The sequence below is a fragment of the Equus quagga genome, unplaced genomic scaffold, assembly GCF_021613505.1.
Source record: "Equus quagga isolate Etosha38 unplaced genomic scaffold, UCLA_HA_Equagga_1.0 HiC_scaffold_32_RagTag, whole genome shotgun sequence".
Classification (NCBI taxonomy): Eukaryota; Metazoa; Chordata; class Mammalia; order Perissodactyla; family Equidae; genus Equus; species Equus quagga.
The window spans coordinates 646,730-668,915 of NW_025793551.1; the positions used below are offsets into that span (position 1 = coordinate 646,730).

The 22,186-nt window shown below is 34.8% G+C and overlaps 1 protein-coding gene across 5 annotated transcripts in view; it reads right to left on the bottom strand.

Annotated features, from left to right (window-relative positions):
- Nucleotides 1-22,186, bottom strand: part of LOC124232198 (probable ubiquitin carboxyl-terminal hydrolase FAF-X) — a 142,180-nt gene that overhangs the window by 62,017 nt on the left and 57,977 nt on the right. For all 5 annotated transcript variants that reach the window (XM_046649168.1, XM_046649167.1, XM_046649165.1 and 2 more), the window contains 9 exons: nucleotides 15,876-15,963; nucleotides 13,156-13,498; nucleotides 11,526-11,621; nucleotides 10,832-11,043; nucleotides 9,755-9,995; nucleotides 9,277-9,426; nucleotides 8,047-8,167; nucleotides 590-720; nucleotides 136-414 (listed from right to left, as the gene is read on the bottom strand). In XM_046649168.1, the coding sequence (XP_046505124.1) occupies nucleotides 136-414; nucleotides 590-720; nucleotides 8,047-8,167; nucleotides 9,277-9,426; nucleotides 9,755-9,995; nucleotides 10,832-11,043; nucleotides 11,526-11,621; nucleotides 13,156-13,498; nucleotides 15,876-15,963 (1,661 nt within the window). The remainder of the gene's footprint in view (nucleotides 1-135; nucleotides 415-589; nucleotides 721-8,046; nucleotides 8,168-9,276; nucleotides 9,427-9,754; nucleotides 9,996-10,831; nucleotides 11,044-11,525; nucleotides 11,622-13,155; nucleotides 13,499-15,875; nucleotides 15,964-22,186) is intronic.

Here is a 22,186-nt window from a genome sequence, read left to right on the forward strand (position 1 = left end):
TTAGCACAGAATACTTACATTTCAATACAGGTGAAATGAACTTGCATTCTCTACTTAAGAGTCACTGAGAAGGTTAACTCTAAAATTTAACGCTAACCACAAAACTTATTTTAAAGATTTTAAAAAATTTATTACCGGTGTTATGGGATCTGCACCATCTACAACCGGCTGACAAGCTTCTGCTACAGCCCGAACATGGCCATAGCCTACGGCAGTTAATAACAGTTTGGCTATTTTAAGACCATTGAAGTAAGCACCCCTTCGAGTTTCTGTATCTGTATTTGGCAGGAAGTTATTTCTTGTTAGCATACGAAGTACAAGGGGTAAGCCACCACTTTTCAAGAAGTGAAATTGAAAGTCAGAGGAATCATCCGCCAAAGGTGCACCGGCAGGCATTAACAAGGCATAAACTACCTGAAAAAAAAGAGGGAAAACTATATTAAAAAGTGTTAAAAAAAATTTGTAACTTTCATTTCCCTTACCATCATTAAGAAATTCTTAACTAATTCAAAAGATTACCATGTTATACATGTTCTTCATGTTACCATAAGATGTAAAAATTATAGTTTTGAAAAGGAAAAAAAGCAACCTCTGTTAGGTATAGCACTCGGGAGGCAGAAGGACCAAAGAAGAGTGCATCAAGAGATGGTCCAAGGTTATTTTCTCCAAGTTTTCCATGGTCCAAACAAATAGCTCTTAATTTTTCTATTGTTGTGCTATCTGCAAAGAAAACAGACACAGCCTAAAGTAACATATAATTCATATGTTAATATTTCACATGCGACATACTAAAAAGTATAAATTCTTAAATATGAAACATCATCAATAAAGATCAATTAAGCTGAACTACAAGATCAAATGATACAAGACATAACCAGACCTGGACTGGTTAATGATCAACCAAGGCTCTTTAATCATCAAATCAAAATATGAAGGGAACAGTTCCCTATCCAGAGATCTCAAATCAACAAGTCCTCCTCCATCCACTGGAGACAAGCAGAAAAATACACAACATGGATACAGAATTCATTCTTTTTGAAGCACAAACAACACCTTCCACCAAGTTCTCAATTATTTGCCTCACATGACATTACACAAGAACTGTTCTTGCTTGATTGAAAGAAAACTGAGTTTCAAGAGATGATACACCTTAAAAAGAAAAGACCAAAAGAAACAGCTATTTCCAAATGCCTATCTAAAAGTAAGAAACGCTCTGCATTTTCCTTTTGTCATATTATAAAGACACAAGGCTTAAAAAAAAAAAAAAAAAAAAAAACGAAACACTAAAAAGATGATCCCCTCTTAGAAGAAAACATAACAGTAAATCTTGATGATCTTCGATTAGGCAATGATTTCTTACATATGATGCCAAAAGCACAAGTGACAAGGAAAAATGGATAAATTGGACTGCATCAAAATTAAAATTAAAATCTTGTGTGCGTCAAAAGACACTATTTAGAGAGTGAAAAGAGAACTCACAGAATGGGAGGAAATATTTGTAAGTTACATATTTGAAACCTGTACCTGAATAAATCAAGAAGATTTATAATTCAATAATAAAAAGACAACCCAATTAAATAATAAACAAACCCTGTGAAGAAACATTTCTCCAATGATATACAAATGTCTGATAAGCACATGATAAGCGTAAGCACATCAGCCATCAGGGAAGAGCAAATCAAAACCACACTGAGATACCACTCAACACAACTAGAATGAGATAATCAAATCAAAAAACAATAACAGATGTTGGTGAAAATGTGCAGGAACTGGAACCCTCATACCTTCCTTGTGGGAAGAGAAAATGGTGCACCCACTTTGGAAGATAGTTTGGCAGTTCAAGAGAAACTGAAGGTAGAATGGTGGTTGCCAGGGCCTGGGGTGATAAATGGTGAGTTGTTTAATGGGTAGAGAGTTTCAGTTTTGCAAGATGGAAAAGTTACAGAGATTGGTTGTGCAACAATATAAGTACACTTAACACCATTTAACACATTAAGATGGTGTATTTTACATATTTTACCACAATTTTTTAAAAAGTGAAGTAAGTGATTATAATGAGAATGCATACAAAGCCAAATTTGAGGGATAGTGTACAAAAACCTGGTCTGTACATTCCAAAAACGTCAAGCATCAAAGATCTTAGTTTGCTGATTTGAATACAACTTTCTGTGGTTATGTAATAGAATGGTCTTACTCTTAGGAAACATATATTGAGATGTTTCCATAAAAAGGTATAGGTGTCCATAACTTTCTTTCAGAAACTTAGAAAAATTATATAAAGAATGATACAGCAAATGTGCTAAAATGTTAACAATTACCGAATATGGCAAGGACTTTTGGAAGTTCTCTGTATTATTCTATGTAACTTTAAAATTACAACAACATAGAAGGTTGGTTTTGTAACAATAGGGAAAAAAGTTTCAGTGGATACAAGCAACAGGGTAGGAAACAGAAAAAAACAAGCAAAAAGCCCCACGAATAACAGAGTAAGAAAGATAAGTATAGCCTGTCCCACAATGTTTCTGTAACACCAATTAGCTCGTATTTAATTGGCAAATAGGGGAATAATGGCAGTATAATACGGAAGCTAATCTGCTTCACAAAGGATCTCCCCTAGACTAGGGGAGCCAAAACAGCGGAACAGACGCATAACATTCAAGAGAAAGAAAGCACGCCGTTAGCTTCACAGCTGCACGTGTAGAAGCTCTTTCAGTTCTCCCATGAGAAAATTAAAAGTGAACACCTATTCCCAGCCTTAAAATGCTCTTGGCCCACAACAAGCTCCACTTCCTCAAAAGTATGTCTACTTTTTTGTGGTCCCCATTGTTTCAGAGCTCTACTGTCATCCAACTGCCTTATCTCAAAGCTATGAAGGGATTAATTCTTCCTTTTTGTTTCTTGAATATTTACTATATATCAGTACATATACCATACAGATATACAGCCATGTATTGCTTAATGATAGGGATACATTCTGAGAAATGTGTTTGCATGAGATTTTGTTGTTGTGCAAACATCACCAACTGCACTTACGTGAAGCTAGATGGTACACATCTGGGCTATATGGTACTAATCTCATGGACCACCACTATATACGCAGTCCATCATTGAGTGAAATGTCACTACATCATTAAGACTGTAGCAGGATCTAGTACACTAAGATACCAGAAAGAGCTGTCCAGGTTATCTCTAAAGATATCAATTATTGTTTTTGAGAGTGCTCCGCATAAATTTTATATGGAAGGGGAGAGTGGCCTCAGGAACTTGACCCTAGGATAAGTGAAAGCAAAGAATATGAAAAAGGTTGGCAGTGAAGACCAGGGACTGGTTAGTTACAGCACTGATCAAATAAGTAAAAATATGAAAAGATAATGTGGAGAAAGGTTTGTCATTGTCTAAAAAAGTATGTTTCAAATAAGAGAAGACAGAAAACAAAGGCAGCTTGTAGAACTGGACTGGAGTTGGCTATTTATACACTACCCCTCAAATTGTAACTGTTGTGACCTCATGATTTTTGTGTAGATATACAGATTTCTACAGATATAATAGGGAAGGAAATAAATATATATATTTACACAAAACAATACATGTATATAAAGTACACAGGCCTAAAATTTCTATGTATATTTATGAATAATAAAAATATGTGTAAATACATACAATTTCTGCTTCTGTTTACTAAAGGAGCACTTGGCGCCCATATTTTGGCTTCTAAGTACCATTTTACAATAAAAAGAATCAAGGCTCAGGGAAACAACTGAATCCAGAGCCAGAGCAGGGAAACTGATTCATTTGTTTACTAAGAAAAGCTATTTAACTCTGGTGAGGGTTAATAAATCATGCTTGATAGCAGCAGCTGAAGAAAAGCATCCAGAGAAAATAAATTTCTTTAAGACTGCTAGCATTTTGGCAAGAAAAACTCCTTGAGAGTTTAGAGTTTTCCAATAAACATGACAGTCAACTGAAAAAACAGGGAATTGGAAATCACAGTGATAGTAACAGAATAGTACAACACTGTGCCTGTAATTAATGCTGCTAATTTATACACTTAGAAATGGCTATAATGGCAAATACTACATTACATATATTTTACCACAATAAGAAAGCAAAAACAAAAGGAAGGCAAAAGATTTTGAGTGACTTTTCTTGGCCCACGATGAGTTGATAGATATTAATAATGCTGCTCAGTAGCTGTTTAGGCCGAGTCAATGTCAAGTTTTCAGTGACTAAAGAACTGCCCTCTAACATATACAAGGAAAACTATAGATGAAAATATTCTCAAAGAAGGTAAGAAAACACAAATTTAGGACAACCTGAGTAGAATCTACTAAAGTGTGCTACAACTGATCATGATAATGGTATGTGTGGAGCAGAAAAAGATGTAGGAAGAAATATTTACAAAGCTTATCAAAATCTAAGGTAAGGTTTAATGTTACGGTCATTCATTTATTGCATTATTCACTAGGAAATACTCTGTGGAAAACATCTCAATCTATCAATTGAAACATATCAATCTATCATTGAACAAGCAGTGTCAATGGTGAATTTTGGTCACTTTCATGAACTTAATCCTCATTTTTTTTTTCTTGAGGAAGACTAGCCCTGAGCTGACATTTGTTGCCAATCTTCCTGTTTTTATTCTGTTTTGCTTGTGGAAGATGAGTCATGAGCTAACATCTGTGCCAATCTTCCTCCACTTTTTTTATATATATATATAGGTCGCTGCTACAGCATGGCTGACAAGTGGTGTAGTTCTGCATTCAAGATCTGAACCCTCAAACTCAGGCCACTGAAGTGGAGTGCGCAGAACTTAATCACTACACTACAGGGTTGGCCCCAATTATCTTTTGTTTCATAAATTACTGTTGTAAATGTAACCTGGGTATTTTGACTTGCCCTACTACAGAGTAGTTCAACAGGTTAGCAGCAGTAAAAGTTTGTGAATTTTTAAGCATAAGGTAGAGAGTGAAATATTTTTTGAACCAGAAGAAAGGTTCTCAACCACTGCTACCAAACACTGAATGGCTTAGAAATTAGCCTTGCTGCAGATTTAATGTTTCCTAATAAATTCAACATATAATCACAAGGCCAAACAGAGCTTTACGTGAAAACTGTTGCAGTAAGGTCATTCAGATGCCAACTAATGCTGTATGATTCACAAGTAACATCAAGCTATATACATTTCCAATTGCTGTCAAAGGTAAACAAAATGTGAGATATCCATTTGTCTCAAACTTGTCAAAGTTAAAACACATTTATAGCAGATCTATTTCCCAAACTCAAAATAGTTTCTGCATCATTTTTCCAATCTTGACATAAGTGCAAAGGAAATCTCCATATTTCAAAAGGCATCTAACTGTGCAAGTGAGGAACTTCCACCCAGCCTAAAATTCAATATGATTAATCTGCAATGTAACAACACACTAAAGTCCAAGAGTGAGAGAAGAACCAAGATAACTCTAGAAATGCCTTTCATGCAGTGCTCATGGCACAATAACCACCTGTTCCTATAAAATCATGTCAAAGATGAAACACAAAATTTTTATTCTAGAGATCAGCAAATGAATATTTGCAACTGATTTATGATAGGGAACAAAAACTTTGAACTCCAAACAAAATAAAACATCTCCCTACTAAACAAAAATTCATAACTCTCATTAATAGACCCATATTACAAAAAATTGTGCTCTATTACCATTTTTATAGTTCAAATGTAGCTAATAATATATTGGAGGAAATTTTTCTCTCTCGTTATGTAAGTACCTATGTAATATCCTTGCTTTGGACTCATGGCCCAGAGAGCCTAAAATATTTACTGTCCTCTGCCGCAGAAAAAGTTTTCCAATCTCTATGCTAAAGAACATTACCAGAGTAACTGGTGAAATCTGAATATGGGTGAAACTTGAATGGGGTCAGTCAATTAGATGAAAGAATTATGTCAATGTTAGTTTTCTGATTTAGATGTTTAAATTGTTACACAAGGAGAACGTCCTTGTTTGAAGGAAATGCATATTACCATTTTGGAGATGACAGGACATCAAATCAACAAACCACTCTCACATAATTTAAGGAAGAAAAAAAGTTCTTTGGATTGTACTTACTACTTTTCCGTAATTTTGTGATCTCCACTAACAATAATACATGCATGGTTTCGCAGAACATGAACTTTAGGGGAACACAAATATGGATACCATAAAATGTTCATAAAATAAAAACAGAACTATATGAAGAAGTAACAAAAAAGAGATCATGAAAATGTTACATTAAGAAAACTAAAAAGTCAACTGGAGAGTGATAACATAATCTTAAAGAAAAACTAGAATAGAATGAATAAGAGAGGCAAAGTGGTAAGCAAAATGGATTTAGTGAATCCAACAGCACATTCTAAAGCACAAAAAATGTGCAAAGGCACAAATAAAGCAATGATAAAAATATGAGCAAAACACTTCCCAGAAATGTCTCACGTCTGAAACAATTATCTTTTGATTGACAAGGTCCATTGTCACCCCACACCAAAAAAACGCTCCAAAAATCCACTCCAAGCTACGTTATTAGAAGATTTCAGAACTCAGTGTTTAAAAAAAAAAAAACCAAACTTTGGGCAGAAAGAAAGTTAACACAGAAACAGCTTGTCTTTCTACCAGCCAACACTGCTATGGAACTATAATGGAACAAGTTTTCAATCTTCAACTATATGTTCAAATCACTGCAAGTAAACAAAAAAACATATGACACAAGTGAGAGTGCAGTTGCATTGATAAGTTACCTTTAAAAAACAAGTCTGCTTTCTAGGTACACTTTTATGGGACGTCGTGCTTAAGCAAAACAAGGACCAACGCAAGGAAGACCCAAAACCAAGGATCACCAGAGGATCCAACACATGAAAGTTGTATAAAGAAGTTCCTGAACGATAACAGTATCATAGAACAACAGACTGGAGCAAAAGGAGGAACCACGCAAGAAAACATGATATAACACATCTAACCATGTGGAAAAATGTTTTAAGAAATTATTGGAGGGAATGTGGGAAATTTAGTAATAAACACTATAAAAAACTAAGCAAATGGGGGAGTATTTTAAAATCTAGTATAAACAGGTGTGAGTAAGCTCTAAGATTAAAATATTTTCACATACACTCTTTGTTTAATGTTAATAACATATTTTATTAAGTACATCTCCATAATACTTACATAGTATCAAAAATATGAATAATCAATATAGAGTTAAGCAAAACTTGTGAGATGACCAGAAAAGGATGCTTGTGTAAGAAATGTAATTTCATCTACACTAACATAAGACAGTATTTAATATCTAAACTTGGCATACAAAGTAACAGAGTAAACATATTATTTAGAGATTAATTGGGATATGTAATCATAAAAGGTAAAAGTTGAAAATTAATGCTTCTTTGAAACAGAAATGGAGGATGAGGATGCATGAGGTAGCAGATTATTTCTCTTCAGTATAGCCTTTAAAGAACCTTGACTTTCTGAATTGTGTGCATTAGCATATATACTTTTTGGAATTTTTTTTTTAGTATATACAAATATATATAGTATAAATAATATATATGATATACAATATGAATGTAATATAAATACATATATATATTATATGGTGAGGAAGATGGGCCCTGACTGAACGTCTGTTGCCACGCTTCCTTTTGCTTGACAGAGATTCGTCCTGAGCTAACAACTGTGCCAGTCTTCCTCTATTTTCTATGTGGGATACCACTGCAGTATGGCCTGAGGAGCGATGTGTACGTCTGCATCTTTGACAGGAACCTGCAAACCCCATGCTGCCAAAGCAGAACATGTGAACTTAACCACTATGCCACTGGCCGGCCCCTAAAAATATTTTTTAAACTATATGCTCCTAAAGCTTCTGTAACCACTGATGAAAATTTCTCAATAGCAGTGGTATGGATGACACATGACCCGTATTATAGACTGCACCATAAAGTATACCTCATGGGAAAGAGAATACATCCGTCATGTACCCATCAACATTTGGGAGGAAGGAGGGTAAGCAAGGCAATTTTCTCACCTGGTGGCATAAGTTTCATAAGTACTCTTGCTCCATCTCTAAGAGATGGCATATTCAGACTACTACCTAAGTCTGCAACTTGCCAAAGGAAAGAGATGTATCTAGGATGCAGTGACATTATCTGGAATAGAGAACACAAAAAATATTTATGTACAAATCACGTCAAAAAATGGTTTTTGTTATTCAAAATTAATCTATTCACTATATCCAAATAAGTTTCTGCTTGTCAATCACATCTTTTGCATATGCTACCCTTTACTAACAAATTATCTGCCTTTTCCATCTTTTTGCTTATACAAATCCATTGATCATTCATGATACAAACAAGCATTTATCAAGTTTCCTAAGCTATGTTGAATGACTTCATTATGACAGGTGTTCTACTGTTTTGTAAACTATGGATTTCATATAGCACTCAGATGCTGTTTGTACAAAAGGTACTACTTCATTCCCTCAAGGGGAGCTCTTGCCAACTAAATTCCTATTCCAATTGTTGCAAGGACCCCAATCCCCCTGATATCAGAAGGGCTGTTGTTATTGGAGCTATAACAATTCTGAAGACCAAGAAGGGAGAAGAAAGAGTAAGAAAAGGGAGGAGCTGTTGTTTCTTGAGATATGAGAAATATTATTAAGAATCTGAGAAAGATAGCAGATCATATGTTTCTTTAAAAACAATTCCAAAGACAAGACTGGTAATATACTATTATTTTCTTTCCTCCTTTTTTTTTGAGGAAGATTAGGCCTGAGCTAACTGCCACCAATCCTCCTCTTTTTTGCTGAGGAAGACCAGCCCTCAGCTAACATCCATGCCCATCTTCCTCTACTTTATATGTGAGACGCCTACCACAGCATGGCGTGCCAAGCGGTGCCATGTCCGCACCAGGGATCTGAACGGGCGAAACCCGGGCCACCAAAGTGGAATGTGTGCACGTAACTGCTGTGCCACTGGGCCAGCCCCAGTATTATTTTCTAAAAGTATATATGTAGTAGTATTATAGTTCAACAGTAACAAATTAACTTGATGCAAACATAATACTATATTTATGGGGAAACTTTATTTTAAATTCTAACAATTTACACATCCATCCAGAAGTTAATAGTTATCTGTACATTTATTTGACATTTGCCCCATGTACAAAATTTGTAAACTCCTCAGAAAAAGAATCATTCTACACATTTCTTCGTATTCTCAAAGAAGAGGGTAATCCCTTCCACACAGTAGCTACTCACCACTCCAGGCAAACAACTTTCCACTTCTGGATTGGGACCATCACTATAGTGATTACAATGGTTTCCAGGAGATCCAGTTGAGGAATCAGAAGAACTATCAGGGCTTGAAGGTGTATTGGAACTTATTTGTGTAAGTTTGGCTGTAATTACCTGAAAATGACAGTATATATTACTAGCAAACACAAGAGAAAATACTTCCACAAAATACAGAAACTAGGTGTACTGAAAGGCTAAAAATTATTTCGTTTTAATTTTAGAAATGCACATAAAAAGTACTGTCCAACATACCCATTTAATAGTTTATTTCCTCCACTATACTAGTGTCAGATGTATCTATCTTACTCAGGGTTAGAACCCAAACAACTAACACAGAAGACTGCACGGAACAGTTAAACACTCAATAAACTTTTACTGAATAAATGAAAGACACCCTTAAAGTTTAGTATTTTGGGAATACCTGAAAATTATATTTACTTACCGATCTGTCTTTTAAGTTTAATTGTCCAATTAGCTTTCTGTCATCTTCAGAATCTATTAGCTCACCACCCACAAAGAGTTCAATTTTTGTATGGTTTACATTTGCTTTAACACGATTGAGGATACATCGTCGTACTGAACCAACTGTATCATTTGTATGAGACCATATGTCTAAGTCATCAACCTGTCTGCCATGGTTTGGAAATCGAACTATAAGAGAGAGGTGTTTGCCGCGGAATGCTCTGAAAGAAATGTGGAATTGATCAGCTTCAGCTTAAAAGTATAATAAAATGTTAAAAACACGTTTCTACTGAAAACCCATAAAAATTCTTAAAAACAAAACTCACCCCAAACATATTTATCTTGGTATATTCTCTTCTCACAGCTAAGTTACACAATAAAAATCATATTCAAGAAGCAATTTTACATTTAAAAAATGATCACAATTTTTAAAAATCTGATGGTACTGATTCTATAAACTTTTCCAAAAACTGGAAATGCCATTTAAACTATTATTAAATAATTTAGTTTGTTCTTTACTTAATTTATGATTATATGTTTATATCACATAATATAGATTTAATATAATTTATGTTTATAACTAAAATAGGATGTAGTAAATTATTTATTGTAGTTTCCGAATTTAAAGAATTTTAGCAAAGATCATTTGAAAATATCCTTTGTAATATCTGCTGAACAAGCAGCATTTAAGAATTTTAATATTAACAGTGTAAATGAATACCATCAAAATAAAAACGCATTAACCGCAAATTATCAATGCCACATGAAATGGGTGATAATAGGTTTTAACAATAAAAGAAAAATTACTTAATGAGCAAGAATGCCTCATCCAACTATAAGCCCAAACTTCACTTTGGGAAAAAAGTTATCTGTAAGATGCAAACAATGTTTTTAAAAGGGAGGAATTTGAAATCCAGTAGTAAAACATTTCTTTATTGTATTTTTAACCTATAAGTAATTACTTAACATGCCATTACTTAAATCAGCCGTTAATTAACTGGCTAAGAAAATAATAAATAACTGCAAATTAACATTAGTAGATCAATTTCTTACAAACCTCGACATTGGTAAAATTGTTCTCTCCTCATGATAATCACTGTCACATTCATTGATGTATTCCCTTAAAACAGTTAATACTCGAACCATTCGAACAGCTTCCTGTATTGCACAATTCATACTGTCTTTGTCACCATCCAAAACACACAATGTATCATATGAGGCTTTCAAACGATCAAAGCAAGATTGAATGAAGTCTTCATGGATAACCACCTAGAAATGGGCCAAATAAAAACAGCTCAAGTTGCTTTGAGATTTAAAAATCAAATATGACATTAATCCAATTAAAGACACAGAGATTTCAACTTACAGGTAACTCTCAATCATTCCAAATTTAACCAATAATAAAATACAAAGAAAACTGGTAATAGGAAAACAAGCAAGTATAAACCAATCACTTAAAAACAAACAAAAGCCTTCTGGACTGAATGTCAAATTAAGTCAAATTTCTGGCTGTCTCAATATACAATGATAAACAATTATATTCAAAATAATCCTAACCACTTAAAGATAATTATCAAAGCAACATACATTGAGTTAACATTTTGTAAGAGACAAATGTGAATTAAATATTTAAAATTCTTTGACAAGTTAAAAAAACTTATTTTAAAATTAATTCTAAGTTTAAAAATATTAAACATAAGATTACTTTCAATCTAATTGCAGTGGAAGTTTTTATGCACTTCAATCCTCACCTGATTGACCCGTAATCTGGGACCAAGGTTTGTGTATATCTCTTTAAGGAGATCTATAGCTCTGCTGGCAATATCATCATTACTTTGAATTACAACCTAGATCCAAAAATTATAGTTTAGTAATATTCAAGATATATTTTAATTTGGCATTTAAATTCAAATCATATCTTCAATTATTTTTAATATAATATTCAGTATTTACAGCTAAATTGATTTTGATATTCAAATTAAGTAAAATTAAGCAACAAAAAATTGAGTAAACCCGAAATTTAAAGCTTCATATATGTAAAACACAAGTTTTCTCAACAGAGCAATTTGCTTAGGATCAAATGTACTTTAATCAGTATTATTTAATGCTGCAATGTGGTAGCCAGCTGTCAAGTTTTCAAATAGTAATTCAAATAAGCTAAAAAATTTATATGAAAAACCATGTAACACAAACAGGAATCCTGTCAACTCGAGCAATTGCTGCACAGCTTTATCAATTATCTACTTAAATCAGTAGTTTTGAAACCATGTTTAGAATCCTAGAGGTTTGAGATGGTTTCAGGGTCGACCCACTCTAAGATGTCTGGGGAGGGAAAAGAAAGGGAATAAGAGAAAACTGAGCAGGAAAAAGCAGGCTTTCATTTTTTACATCAACAAGCATTACACAATTTTTTAAAGTGTAGGGGTTACTGCGGTTTAAAAATGTGTGAAAACTACTGACTCGTGTGCTTGTGTGTGTATGTGTGAGCAAGACTGTCCTTGAGTTAACATCTGTCACCAATCTTCCTCTTTGTGCTTGAGGAAGATTTTTGCTGAGTAAACATCTGTGTCAATTTTCCTCCATTTTATATGTGGGACACTGTCAGAGCATGACTTAATAAGCGGTGGGTAGGTCTGTGCCTAGGATATAAACCTGCAAATCCTGGGCCACTGAAGTGGAGTGCATGAACTTATCCACTATGCCTCCTGGCTGGCCTGTGAAAACCACTGATTTTAATTAAAGACCATAGCAAACATGTTAGTCTACTACAGTTTGCAGACAAAACAAAAACCCATATCCAAAAGACAATATAATAAGATGAAATATAACAAAATAATCAGTTAGATTTTTAAAGATGGAAACATAATTTACTTACACTATAAAAATGGAAACGTTAGTCTTAAATATAAAATAGCACTTCCCTCTCCAGGTACTTAAATATACACAAATTAAACAGTGTCAATAAAGGTATTAATTCATAACTCCTTCCAAATAAAAGTCCTCTCTTCTATCATTCATTCTGGCAGGAAATGTAAAATAAATCCCAAGATCTAATTTATAAGTAGGGGAAGCCATAACTTTCATGAAGGGACAGTGAAAGGAATGTAGGTAGACAATGCTAAGAGTGCTTGTATAAATCTGAAAAGATTCTAAGTACAACAGGAATAACAGTGGCAGATGGTAAAAGAAAAAAGTTAGGAAAAGTACCAAAGCCACTGGCAAATAGAAGTGACACAACAAGAAGTGAAGATGAACAATTACTACCCCCAGACACATAGGACAAGCAGGATAAATACACAAAACTTACAAAATTATGATTTCCTAACTATTTTTTATAAAACCAGTTCAGTTTGCAAACAAGACTTCCTGCTTCTCACTTACCCTCCAAAGGTAGTCTAATCCTATTAGTTCCAAATCATCCATCATATAGGCTCTTCTTTTTGCTACTAGTTTCCCTTCTCGACAATTAACAGCTTTGAAGAATCGTTCAAAACATTTCATTCCATTTTCAGTTAACAAGGAAGGATCAAGCTGAAGCACATTACTTTCAAAGAAGTCCTTATTAATATCAGGATCTAAGTCTGGTTCATCCCCCATTAACTTGGAATACCACTTAAAACAGGCTTCACGATCACAAAGGTAAACTGCATTCTCTGCTAAGCATTTCCATATTTGTTTTGCCTGAGGAGCACAGAGCCACAGTTGGCCATCCTTCAATAAAAATCTTGGAAAAATTTAAGAAATCAATAATTAGGTGTGTATAATTTTATCCTCAAACACAATTTATTTTGAGATGCCTGAAATAATACGTTTATCACAATGACATCTTAATCCCAGCTAAAAAGGTACTCCGAAATAACATTTCTTAACCATATTTCTGGCAGCAAAAACAATTCTACATATTAATTCAGTTATTTAACAAGCATATATTTATGGGGCAAGTGCAAAGCGCCAGCAATTCCACTAAGGGATCTGACCTAAACATTAAAGCTTTTCCTTGCTTTCAAGAAGCTCAGCATTTGAAACCAGATACTGATTTAGCTCCTTGTGTGGACAATGAAGTTTTACACTAAGTTACTTTCAGAAATAATTAAATGCTGTCATAAAATAAAACTGCTTAAAATTTATAAATTTCTGAAGATATTACATTCAATGCCTGGCTACAATGAACAAAATAACCTAGCATAATTTAAGCTTATTTCTATGTCAACAAACATTAGTATACTTCAATATTCAATGAAGTCCTCTAGGGCTTTTGAATTGGGTGACTATTTTTGTTCATTAAAATAAGACTATAATGCAGTCAATGATTCTGCTTCAAGTAGTGTCTTCCCTCAGTTAGATTCTAGTTTCATCTAGCACTTGTCTACCTACTCTGTCTGCTGTTTCTATGAATGACAGTGAAAGAAAACAAAAGCTAATTTTAGCCTGAATAATAATTTTGCATTAATTCTTACTTAGTAAAATGATGGCAGCTTCATGAACAATAGAGTATGATGTATTTATTTAACTTTAGTGAGTTTCTTCTTTTGGGACTTAATTGTAAATCACCAATATCTCCATAATTCTAAGTCTGAGCAGGAAAGGGCCTTCTAGCTTTCCAACTTACCTAATCCCTCCCACCCTCATTTATAAATGAGCAAAATGAGGATCAGAACAAAATGCAACAGCTTTCAAATAAGGCTCAAAGATAAATTCAAAAAATTACTGGTGTCATAGAGCAGAGATTTTAAAGTGAAACACACTACATGAGTAGTTCAGTTCATTTCATGTTGGTTTGTGATTTCAAATAAGTTACTTTCCCCAAATTAAATCTTACTTTTCTTATTTCAAATTGGAATAACAGTTGCCTCATAGGGTTGCTATGAAGATTAAAGCAATTAGCACAAAGCCAAATACTACAGCAAGCATTAACTCTTGGTTCCTTTTCCTTTCAATAAATTGCACTGCTGGTTATATAGAGAGGACAAACAATAAAAGGTTTTCTGATTCTAAACTTAATAGAGGAGATAAGTTCTAAAACATTTTTCTATTCCAGTAAACCTAAGGGATACTGTGCACACCCAACAATGACAACTGCTCACTATGGGAGAGAATCTCAAGATGGAGAGAAAAGTCCTTTTCGCAGGTGGTTAAAAATAAGAGTCCTTTTAAATAAATGCCTTAAAACTTAATGACTAGAATTTTTCTCAAATTGAAATGATATAAAACACTTGTATCTGAAGAAACCAGATCAACCTGGCAGATTATAAAATTCTTAAACGCAGCTAAGAATTGACTTAGAAGACAGGCTATATGTCAATCTGAATGTTTTTCCATAAATTATTACACGGCTCAGTATCAGAAATACAGTATACACACACTCTAAAGAGAAAATTCCCAAGAAATATATATAAAAATAATAAATGCAATAGATTTTATGAAAAACTGATGGTCTTGGCATTTTTTCTTAGCATAATGCTTCAAATATGCATCTTTTGATAAGATATAGTTAATTGAATTCCTAACACACTTCTCATTATTTAAGCTACGTATCATATCTATATACACATATATGTCATTAAAAGTTAAACATTACTGATTAAATTCAGCTTATGACTTTATTTATCTTCGGCTTAAAAGAAAGGTAAATTTTCTTTATCCCCATTTGAAGTAACAGTATGTGTTAAATACTGCTTTAAATCACCTTTCTCAACCACTGTTAGAATAAACAAAGCACCAAAGCATAGTGTTTGGTATGCTTACTGCTCCTCACTGTCCAGGGCAGAATTAACGAAAAATGTAGTTTACGTCCTACAATTCCAAGTACGAAAATGTGTAATCAATAAATTTCTATTTCTAACATAAACTCCATTCTGAAATTAACACTGTATTTTATTCAAAGTTCAAAAAAAAGAAGAAAGTTAAAGATTAGCCAATATTTAAGAAGTATTTAATAATGAATACATAGGAAATGTTAAAATTTACTTTTGGCTGTGGCTCTTATGTGGGAAAATACGCCGCAGGGTGAAATGGCCACCTATCAAAGACTCAGCTTAAAGAATATTAACACTGCATTCCTTATGTGTGCCTTAAAGAAAACAGTACTCTGTAAAACCAACCTAAGGAAGTTAAGCCGTTCTTGAACTTCTTGAACATGACTATATCTACTTCCACGCCTCACAGTTTGTGGGTCATAGTCTTCGTGGTCTGCAAATTAACAAAAATTATGCATTATACACTTGTATATCCACATTACTTCTGACTTCAACCAAAAGAAATTTAGAAGTGAATAATCATTTATCATTAATAAGCAAACTGTAACAGGGGTATTTACACATATCCAGTTTTCCCTAAAAAAAATTCACTTACTTTTATATAATCAGAAGGAAAATATCTGCTGAATGTGCTATCAAAAATAATTTTTCAGCTTAAACCCCTCCTCATTCCTCAAATAAACTGAAGCAACTTGTGCAGTCTGATATTTTCCCCCATTATTTTTCCCTCTGTTATACTAAAAGTTATTACTGTAGGGAAAAATATTTTAACAAATACTAACATAAAGAGCATTCACAGAAAGTATTTTAGTAAAAAAGAACAGGGCCATTCATAAGAAAATTAGGGTGACAGAAGATGCTATTGAATTTGAGAAATGCATATAATATCAACCACCATACTATGTCTATAACAGTCTCAAATATAAAATTAGTAAGTACTTTAAACTAACTTTATTAACATCATATGATGAGTGAAAAATTCTCAATGTCTATCCACGAGAATGCAAAGGAAAAAATTAAAAGAATATTTTGTCCTAAAAATACTATGCATATGTTTTATGTGAGATGCTTCATTTAAAAAGGTGAAATTCAACTAAAAGAGGGATTAACAACATGAAAGACTTGTCTTAAAAAATTTCTCATAAGGTTATCTCAATATCAACAAAAATGAAAGTCATAAAAGAATTAGAAGGATTAGACAAACCCTTCTGCCTGGAAATGACCAAATGGCCTTTGGGTGAAACAGAAGATAATGGAAACAAATGCCTCCAACAAGTGCTGTCAACCCCTCAGGAATTTCAAAATTTCTAAACAAGTAATGGAGGATGTATAATTTTACAATTCCTCTTCAGCAATAAACACTGATATCCCAGTTATACATCTCTTGAAACTTGTATTATGTCAGTAATGACGTCAAAGAATTCTAATTGTATGAGCTTCTTTTGGAATGGGTAAAGGCAACCCCAGAGTTGAAAATGGCAAGACTTTTTCGTATCAGAAAAACTTCAATTTGAAGTAAAATCCTTGCTGACTGAGGTGGAAGAGGCAGAAATTCTTTTCTGGAGAGAAAAAAGCCACCTTCTAGCCATGGTGCTTCACAGCCAGGCTAGAGCAATTTTAAGACAGAAAGCTTTTCCTACAGGAAAGAGGGATCTGAGAGGGAGAGCTTTAGCACAATACGCAGCTTTTGGACTCAGCACAACTAGGACAAGTATCTTAGTAACTGGCTTTGCCGGTTATTAACAACAACAGGAAATACCCCCGGAAAAGTTATCAAATCTAAGGGGGAAAAAAGCCTGCTCTTCAAGGGCCCATGCACAAATCCACCTGTTTTGGAAATCAACCTAAAATCACCAAAAAGAAAGGTGCACAGTCCTCTGCTGAAAAGAGACTCACTTGATAGGCTCTAGGTACATATCAGAGACAAGGGAGACCCCCACAGGCTGGGACCACCCACCAGAAAATGAGACACTGGCAGCAGCCATTATTGCTGACAAGTACAGGTGTGCTGACACAGACACTGCAGATGCCAGTGGAGTTCTTCCACTGGCTTGTTAGCCCAGGGTATGCCCCACCCACTAGAGCCAGCTCAGACAGGGAAGGCAGCCTGCCCTAGGGACTGGCCCCACCTAAAAGAAAACCTCAGGCACTTGTGGGCCCACATAGGCAGCGTACATGAGACTTCTGCAAGGGAGTGAGTGGGTCCTGCTCTGTGGGGCAGAGCATGTGCAAGAGTATGTATATGCCTGCACTGGTAGAGTGGGTGTGGCCTCTGCAGCTGGGCCAGTGGGTCTGCTTCAGTGGGTCAGGGCACATGTACAAGGCAGGACTGTGCTAATGGGCTGTGTGGGCCTTTGGGTGGTGGGGCTTGTCAGCTGAGCAGGTTTGTACTTCTCAAATAGCCACATAGGAGGCCTGAAACAAGTGTGTGCTCCCAAGACCGGAGGCAGCTCCAACCAGCTACACTATTGAGAGCTAACAACAGCCTCACAGGCCAGAGACCTACAGCAATTGTAAGACCCTGAGTCTAGCAACCAGCTATCCTGGGGCCCTACTCACTTTACTGACAAATTACAAGAGGAACGTGCTATTAGACCTTGCAGCCAACTGTGCTGGGGCTCACTATGCCCGATACAGTGACTAAAAGGTCCACAGAAGCCACACACAGCTGAGCATTACAACCAGGCAGCAAGGGGGACACCCTATTCTCCCTGGGCAACTGCAGCAAGAGCAACCCTGTCACAACAGAAGGACACATGTAGCCCTCAGAGGTAACACTCCTGGAACATTTGGAACTGGTGATGAGAGGGAAGCACACTGCTGGGCCTCATTAGGCATCTTGTAAATAAGAGCTCCTCTCCAAGATTGGAGACATAGCTGATCCACCCAGTACCTAGACATAAGCACAGAGAAAGAGGCAAAATGAGGAGGCAAAGGAATACACTCCCAATAAGGGAACAGGACAAATCCTCAGAAAAAGAACTAAAGGAAACAAAGATAAACAATCTACCAGAAGAAGAGTACAAACTAATAGTCAGAAGGATGCTCACTGATCTTGTGAGAAGAATGGATGGAGTCAATGAGAACGTCAACAAAGAACTGGAAAATATAAAAAAGAACGAAGCAGAAATGAAGAATACAATAATGGAAATGAAAAATTCTCTAGAGGGACTCAGTAGCAGACTACATGATAGCGAAGAACAGATCAGTGGGCTCGATGAAAAGGTAGAGGAAATCACCCACTGAACAGATAAAATAAAAAAGAATTTAAAAGAATGAGGACAGTCCAAGGGAACTCTGGGACAACATCTAGTGCACAAACATCCATATCATAGGTGTCCCAGAAGGCGAAGAGAGAGACAAAGGGGTAGAAAACTTCTTTGAAAAAAATAATAGATGAAAACTTTCCTAACCTAAGGAAGAAAACAGACACTCAGGTACAGGAAGCCCAGAGAGCAGCAAACAAAAAGAACCCAAAGAAGCACGCACCAAGGCATATCACAACTGAAACGTCAACAATTAAAGAAAAAGAATCCTAAATGCTTCAAGAGAAAAGCAACAAGTTACACAAAAGTAAACCCCAAAAGGCTATCAGCTGACTTCTCAGAAGAAACCTTATGCGCTGGAAGGAGAGTGGCAAGATATATATAAAGTGCTGAAAGGATAAAACTACAGCCAAGAATACTCTACCTTGCAAGGTTATCATTCAGAATGGAAGAATAGATAAAGAGTTTCCCAGACATGCAAAAATTAAAGGAGCTTATCACTAAAACAAACAGCATTTTTAAGTGGAAAAGAAGAGACCACAAATAGGAATAAGAAAGTTATCAACAACAAAAAAGAAACAAACAAAAAAATCACTGGTAAAAGTAAATACACAGTAAAGGTAGTAGATCAACCACTTATGAAGCTAATACAAATGTGAAAAGACAAGAGCCCTAAAATTGTCTATTTTTATGATAAGAGGGTAATGGATATACACACACAAAAAAGAGGTTAGATATGATATCAAAAACATAAAATATGTGAGAAGTGGAGTAAAAGAGTAGAGCCTTTAGCAAGAGGTCAAACTTAAGAGACTACCAACTTAATACAGATTGCTATATATGTAGATTATTATATATGAAACTCATGGTAATCACAAACCAGAAACCTATAATAAATACATAAATAATTAACAGAAAGGAACCCAAACATAATAGTAAAGAGAGACATCAAACCACAAGAGCAGAGAGCAAGAGAATAAGAAAGGAAAAGAGGACTACTAAAATACCCAGAAAAAAAGTAACAAAATGGCAATGAGTACATTCTTATCAATAGCTACTATAAATGTCAATGGACTAAACGCGCCAATCAAAAGGCATAGGGTGCCTGACCGGATAAAAAAACAAGACCTAAATATACGCTACATACAAGACACACACTTCAGACCTAAAGACATTCACAAACTGAAAGTAAAAGGATGGAAAAGGATACTTCATGCAAAGGGAAAAGAAAAGAAAGATGGGGTAGCAAGACTTATATCAGACAAAATAGACTTCAATACAAAAACTGTAACGAGAGACAAAGGGCACTACATAATGATAAAGAGAACAATCCAACAAGAGGATGTAACACTTGTAAGTATCTACGCACCCGACATGTGAGCACCAAAATATACAAAGTAATTATTAACAGACATAAAAGGAGAACTAGACAGTGACACAATAATAGTAGGGGATTTTAACAATCCACTTACACCAATGGATAGGTCATCCAAACAGAAGATCAATAAGGAAATATTGGCCTTAAACAAAACATCAGACTAAATGGACTCAATAGATGTATATATAGAACATTACATCCAAAACCAAAGAATACACTTTCTTTTCGAATGCATGGAATATTATCCAGGATAGATTATCTATTAGGCCACAAAACAAGTCTCAATAAATTTAAGAAGACTGAAATGATGCAAAGCATCTTTTATGAGCACAAAGGTATGAAACTAGAAAGCCAACTACATGAAGAAAACTGGAAAGCCACAAATATGTGGAGACTAAACAAAATGCTAGTGAACAGCCACCAGTCAATAAATAAATCAAAGGAGAAATAAAAAATACCTGGAGATAAATGAAAATATGACATGCCAAAATTTATGGGATACAGCAAAAGCGGTTTTAAGACGGAAGTTTATCGTAATAGAGGTCCACATCAACCAATAATAAAAATCTCAAATAATCTTACAGTACACCTAAACAAAGCGGAAAAAGAACAAAGCCCAAAATCATTAGAAGAGAGGAAATAATAAAAATCAGAGAAGAAATAACTGAAATAGGGACTTAAAAGAAACAGAAAAAAATCAACGAAACCAAGAGCTGGTTCTATGAAAAGAGAGACAAAACTGACAAACCTTTACCTAGACTCACCAAGAAAAAAAAAATAAAGCGGCTTAAATCAATTAAATCAGAAATCAAAGAGGAGGAATTACAACAGACATACACAAGATTATAAGAGAATACTATGAAGAGCTATATGCCAAAAAACTGGATAAACTAGAAGAAATGGATAAATTCTTATAATCCGAAAACCTTCCAAAACTGAATCAAGAAGAAACAGAGAATGTGAATAAACCAATCACCAATAAGGAAATCAAAACAGTAATCAAAAACCTCAAAAAAAAATAAAAGTCCAGGACTAGACAGCTTCCCTGGTGAATTCTACCAAACATTCAAAGAAGACTTAATACCTACCCTTCTGAAACTCTTCCAAAAAACTGAAGAGGAGGAGAAACTTCCTAACTCATTGTACGAAGCCAACGTTACCCTGATATCAAAACCACACAAGGACAACACAAAAAAAGAAAATTACCAGCCAATATCACCAACGAACATCGATGCAAAGACCCTCCACAAAACACTAACAAATTGAATACAACAATACCCTAAAATGATCATACACCATGATCAAGTGGGATTTATTCCACAGATGCAGGGAGGGTTCAACATCTGCAAATCAATCAATATGATACATTACATTAACAAAATGAAGAATAAAAATCACATGATCATCTCACCAGATGCAGAGAGAGCATTTGATGAAACAGAGCATCCACTTATGATAAAAACTCTGAACAAAATACAGAAGGAAAGTACCTGAACATAATAAAGACCATATATGACAAACCAAGAGCCAACATCATATTCAACCGGGAAAAACTGAAAGCTATCCCTCTAAGCACAGGAATTACATTAACACACCCACTTTCGCCACTCTTAACAGGGTACTGGAAGTCCTAGCCACAGCAACTAGAAGAAAAATAAAAGGGATCCAAATTGGAATGAAAGAAGTGAAACTCTATTTGCAGAGGACATGATTTCATATGTAAAAAACCCTAAAGCATCCACCTAAAAAGCATTCTAAGATGCTTTTAGAAGTAATAAATGAATACAGTAAAGTTGCACGACACAAAAATCAGTTATGTTTCTATATAACAACCACCAAGCAACAGAAAGAGAAATTAAGGATACAATCCCATTCACAACTGGAACAAAAATAATAAAATACCTAGGAATAAATTTAACCAAAGGGGTGAAAAACCTCTACAATGAAAACTATAGAACACTGCTGAAAGAAATTAAAGACGACACAAAGAAATGGAAAGATATTCCGTGCTC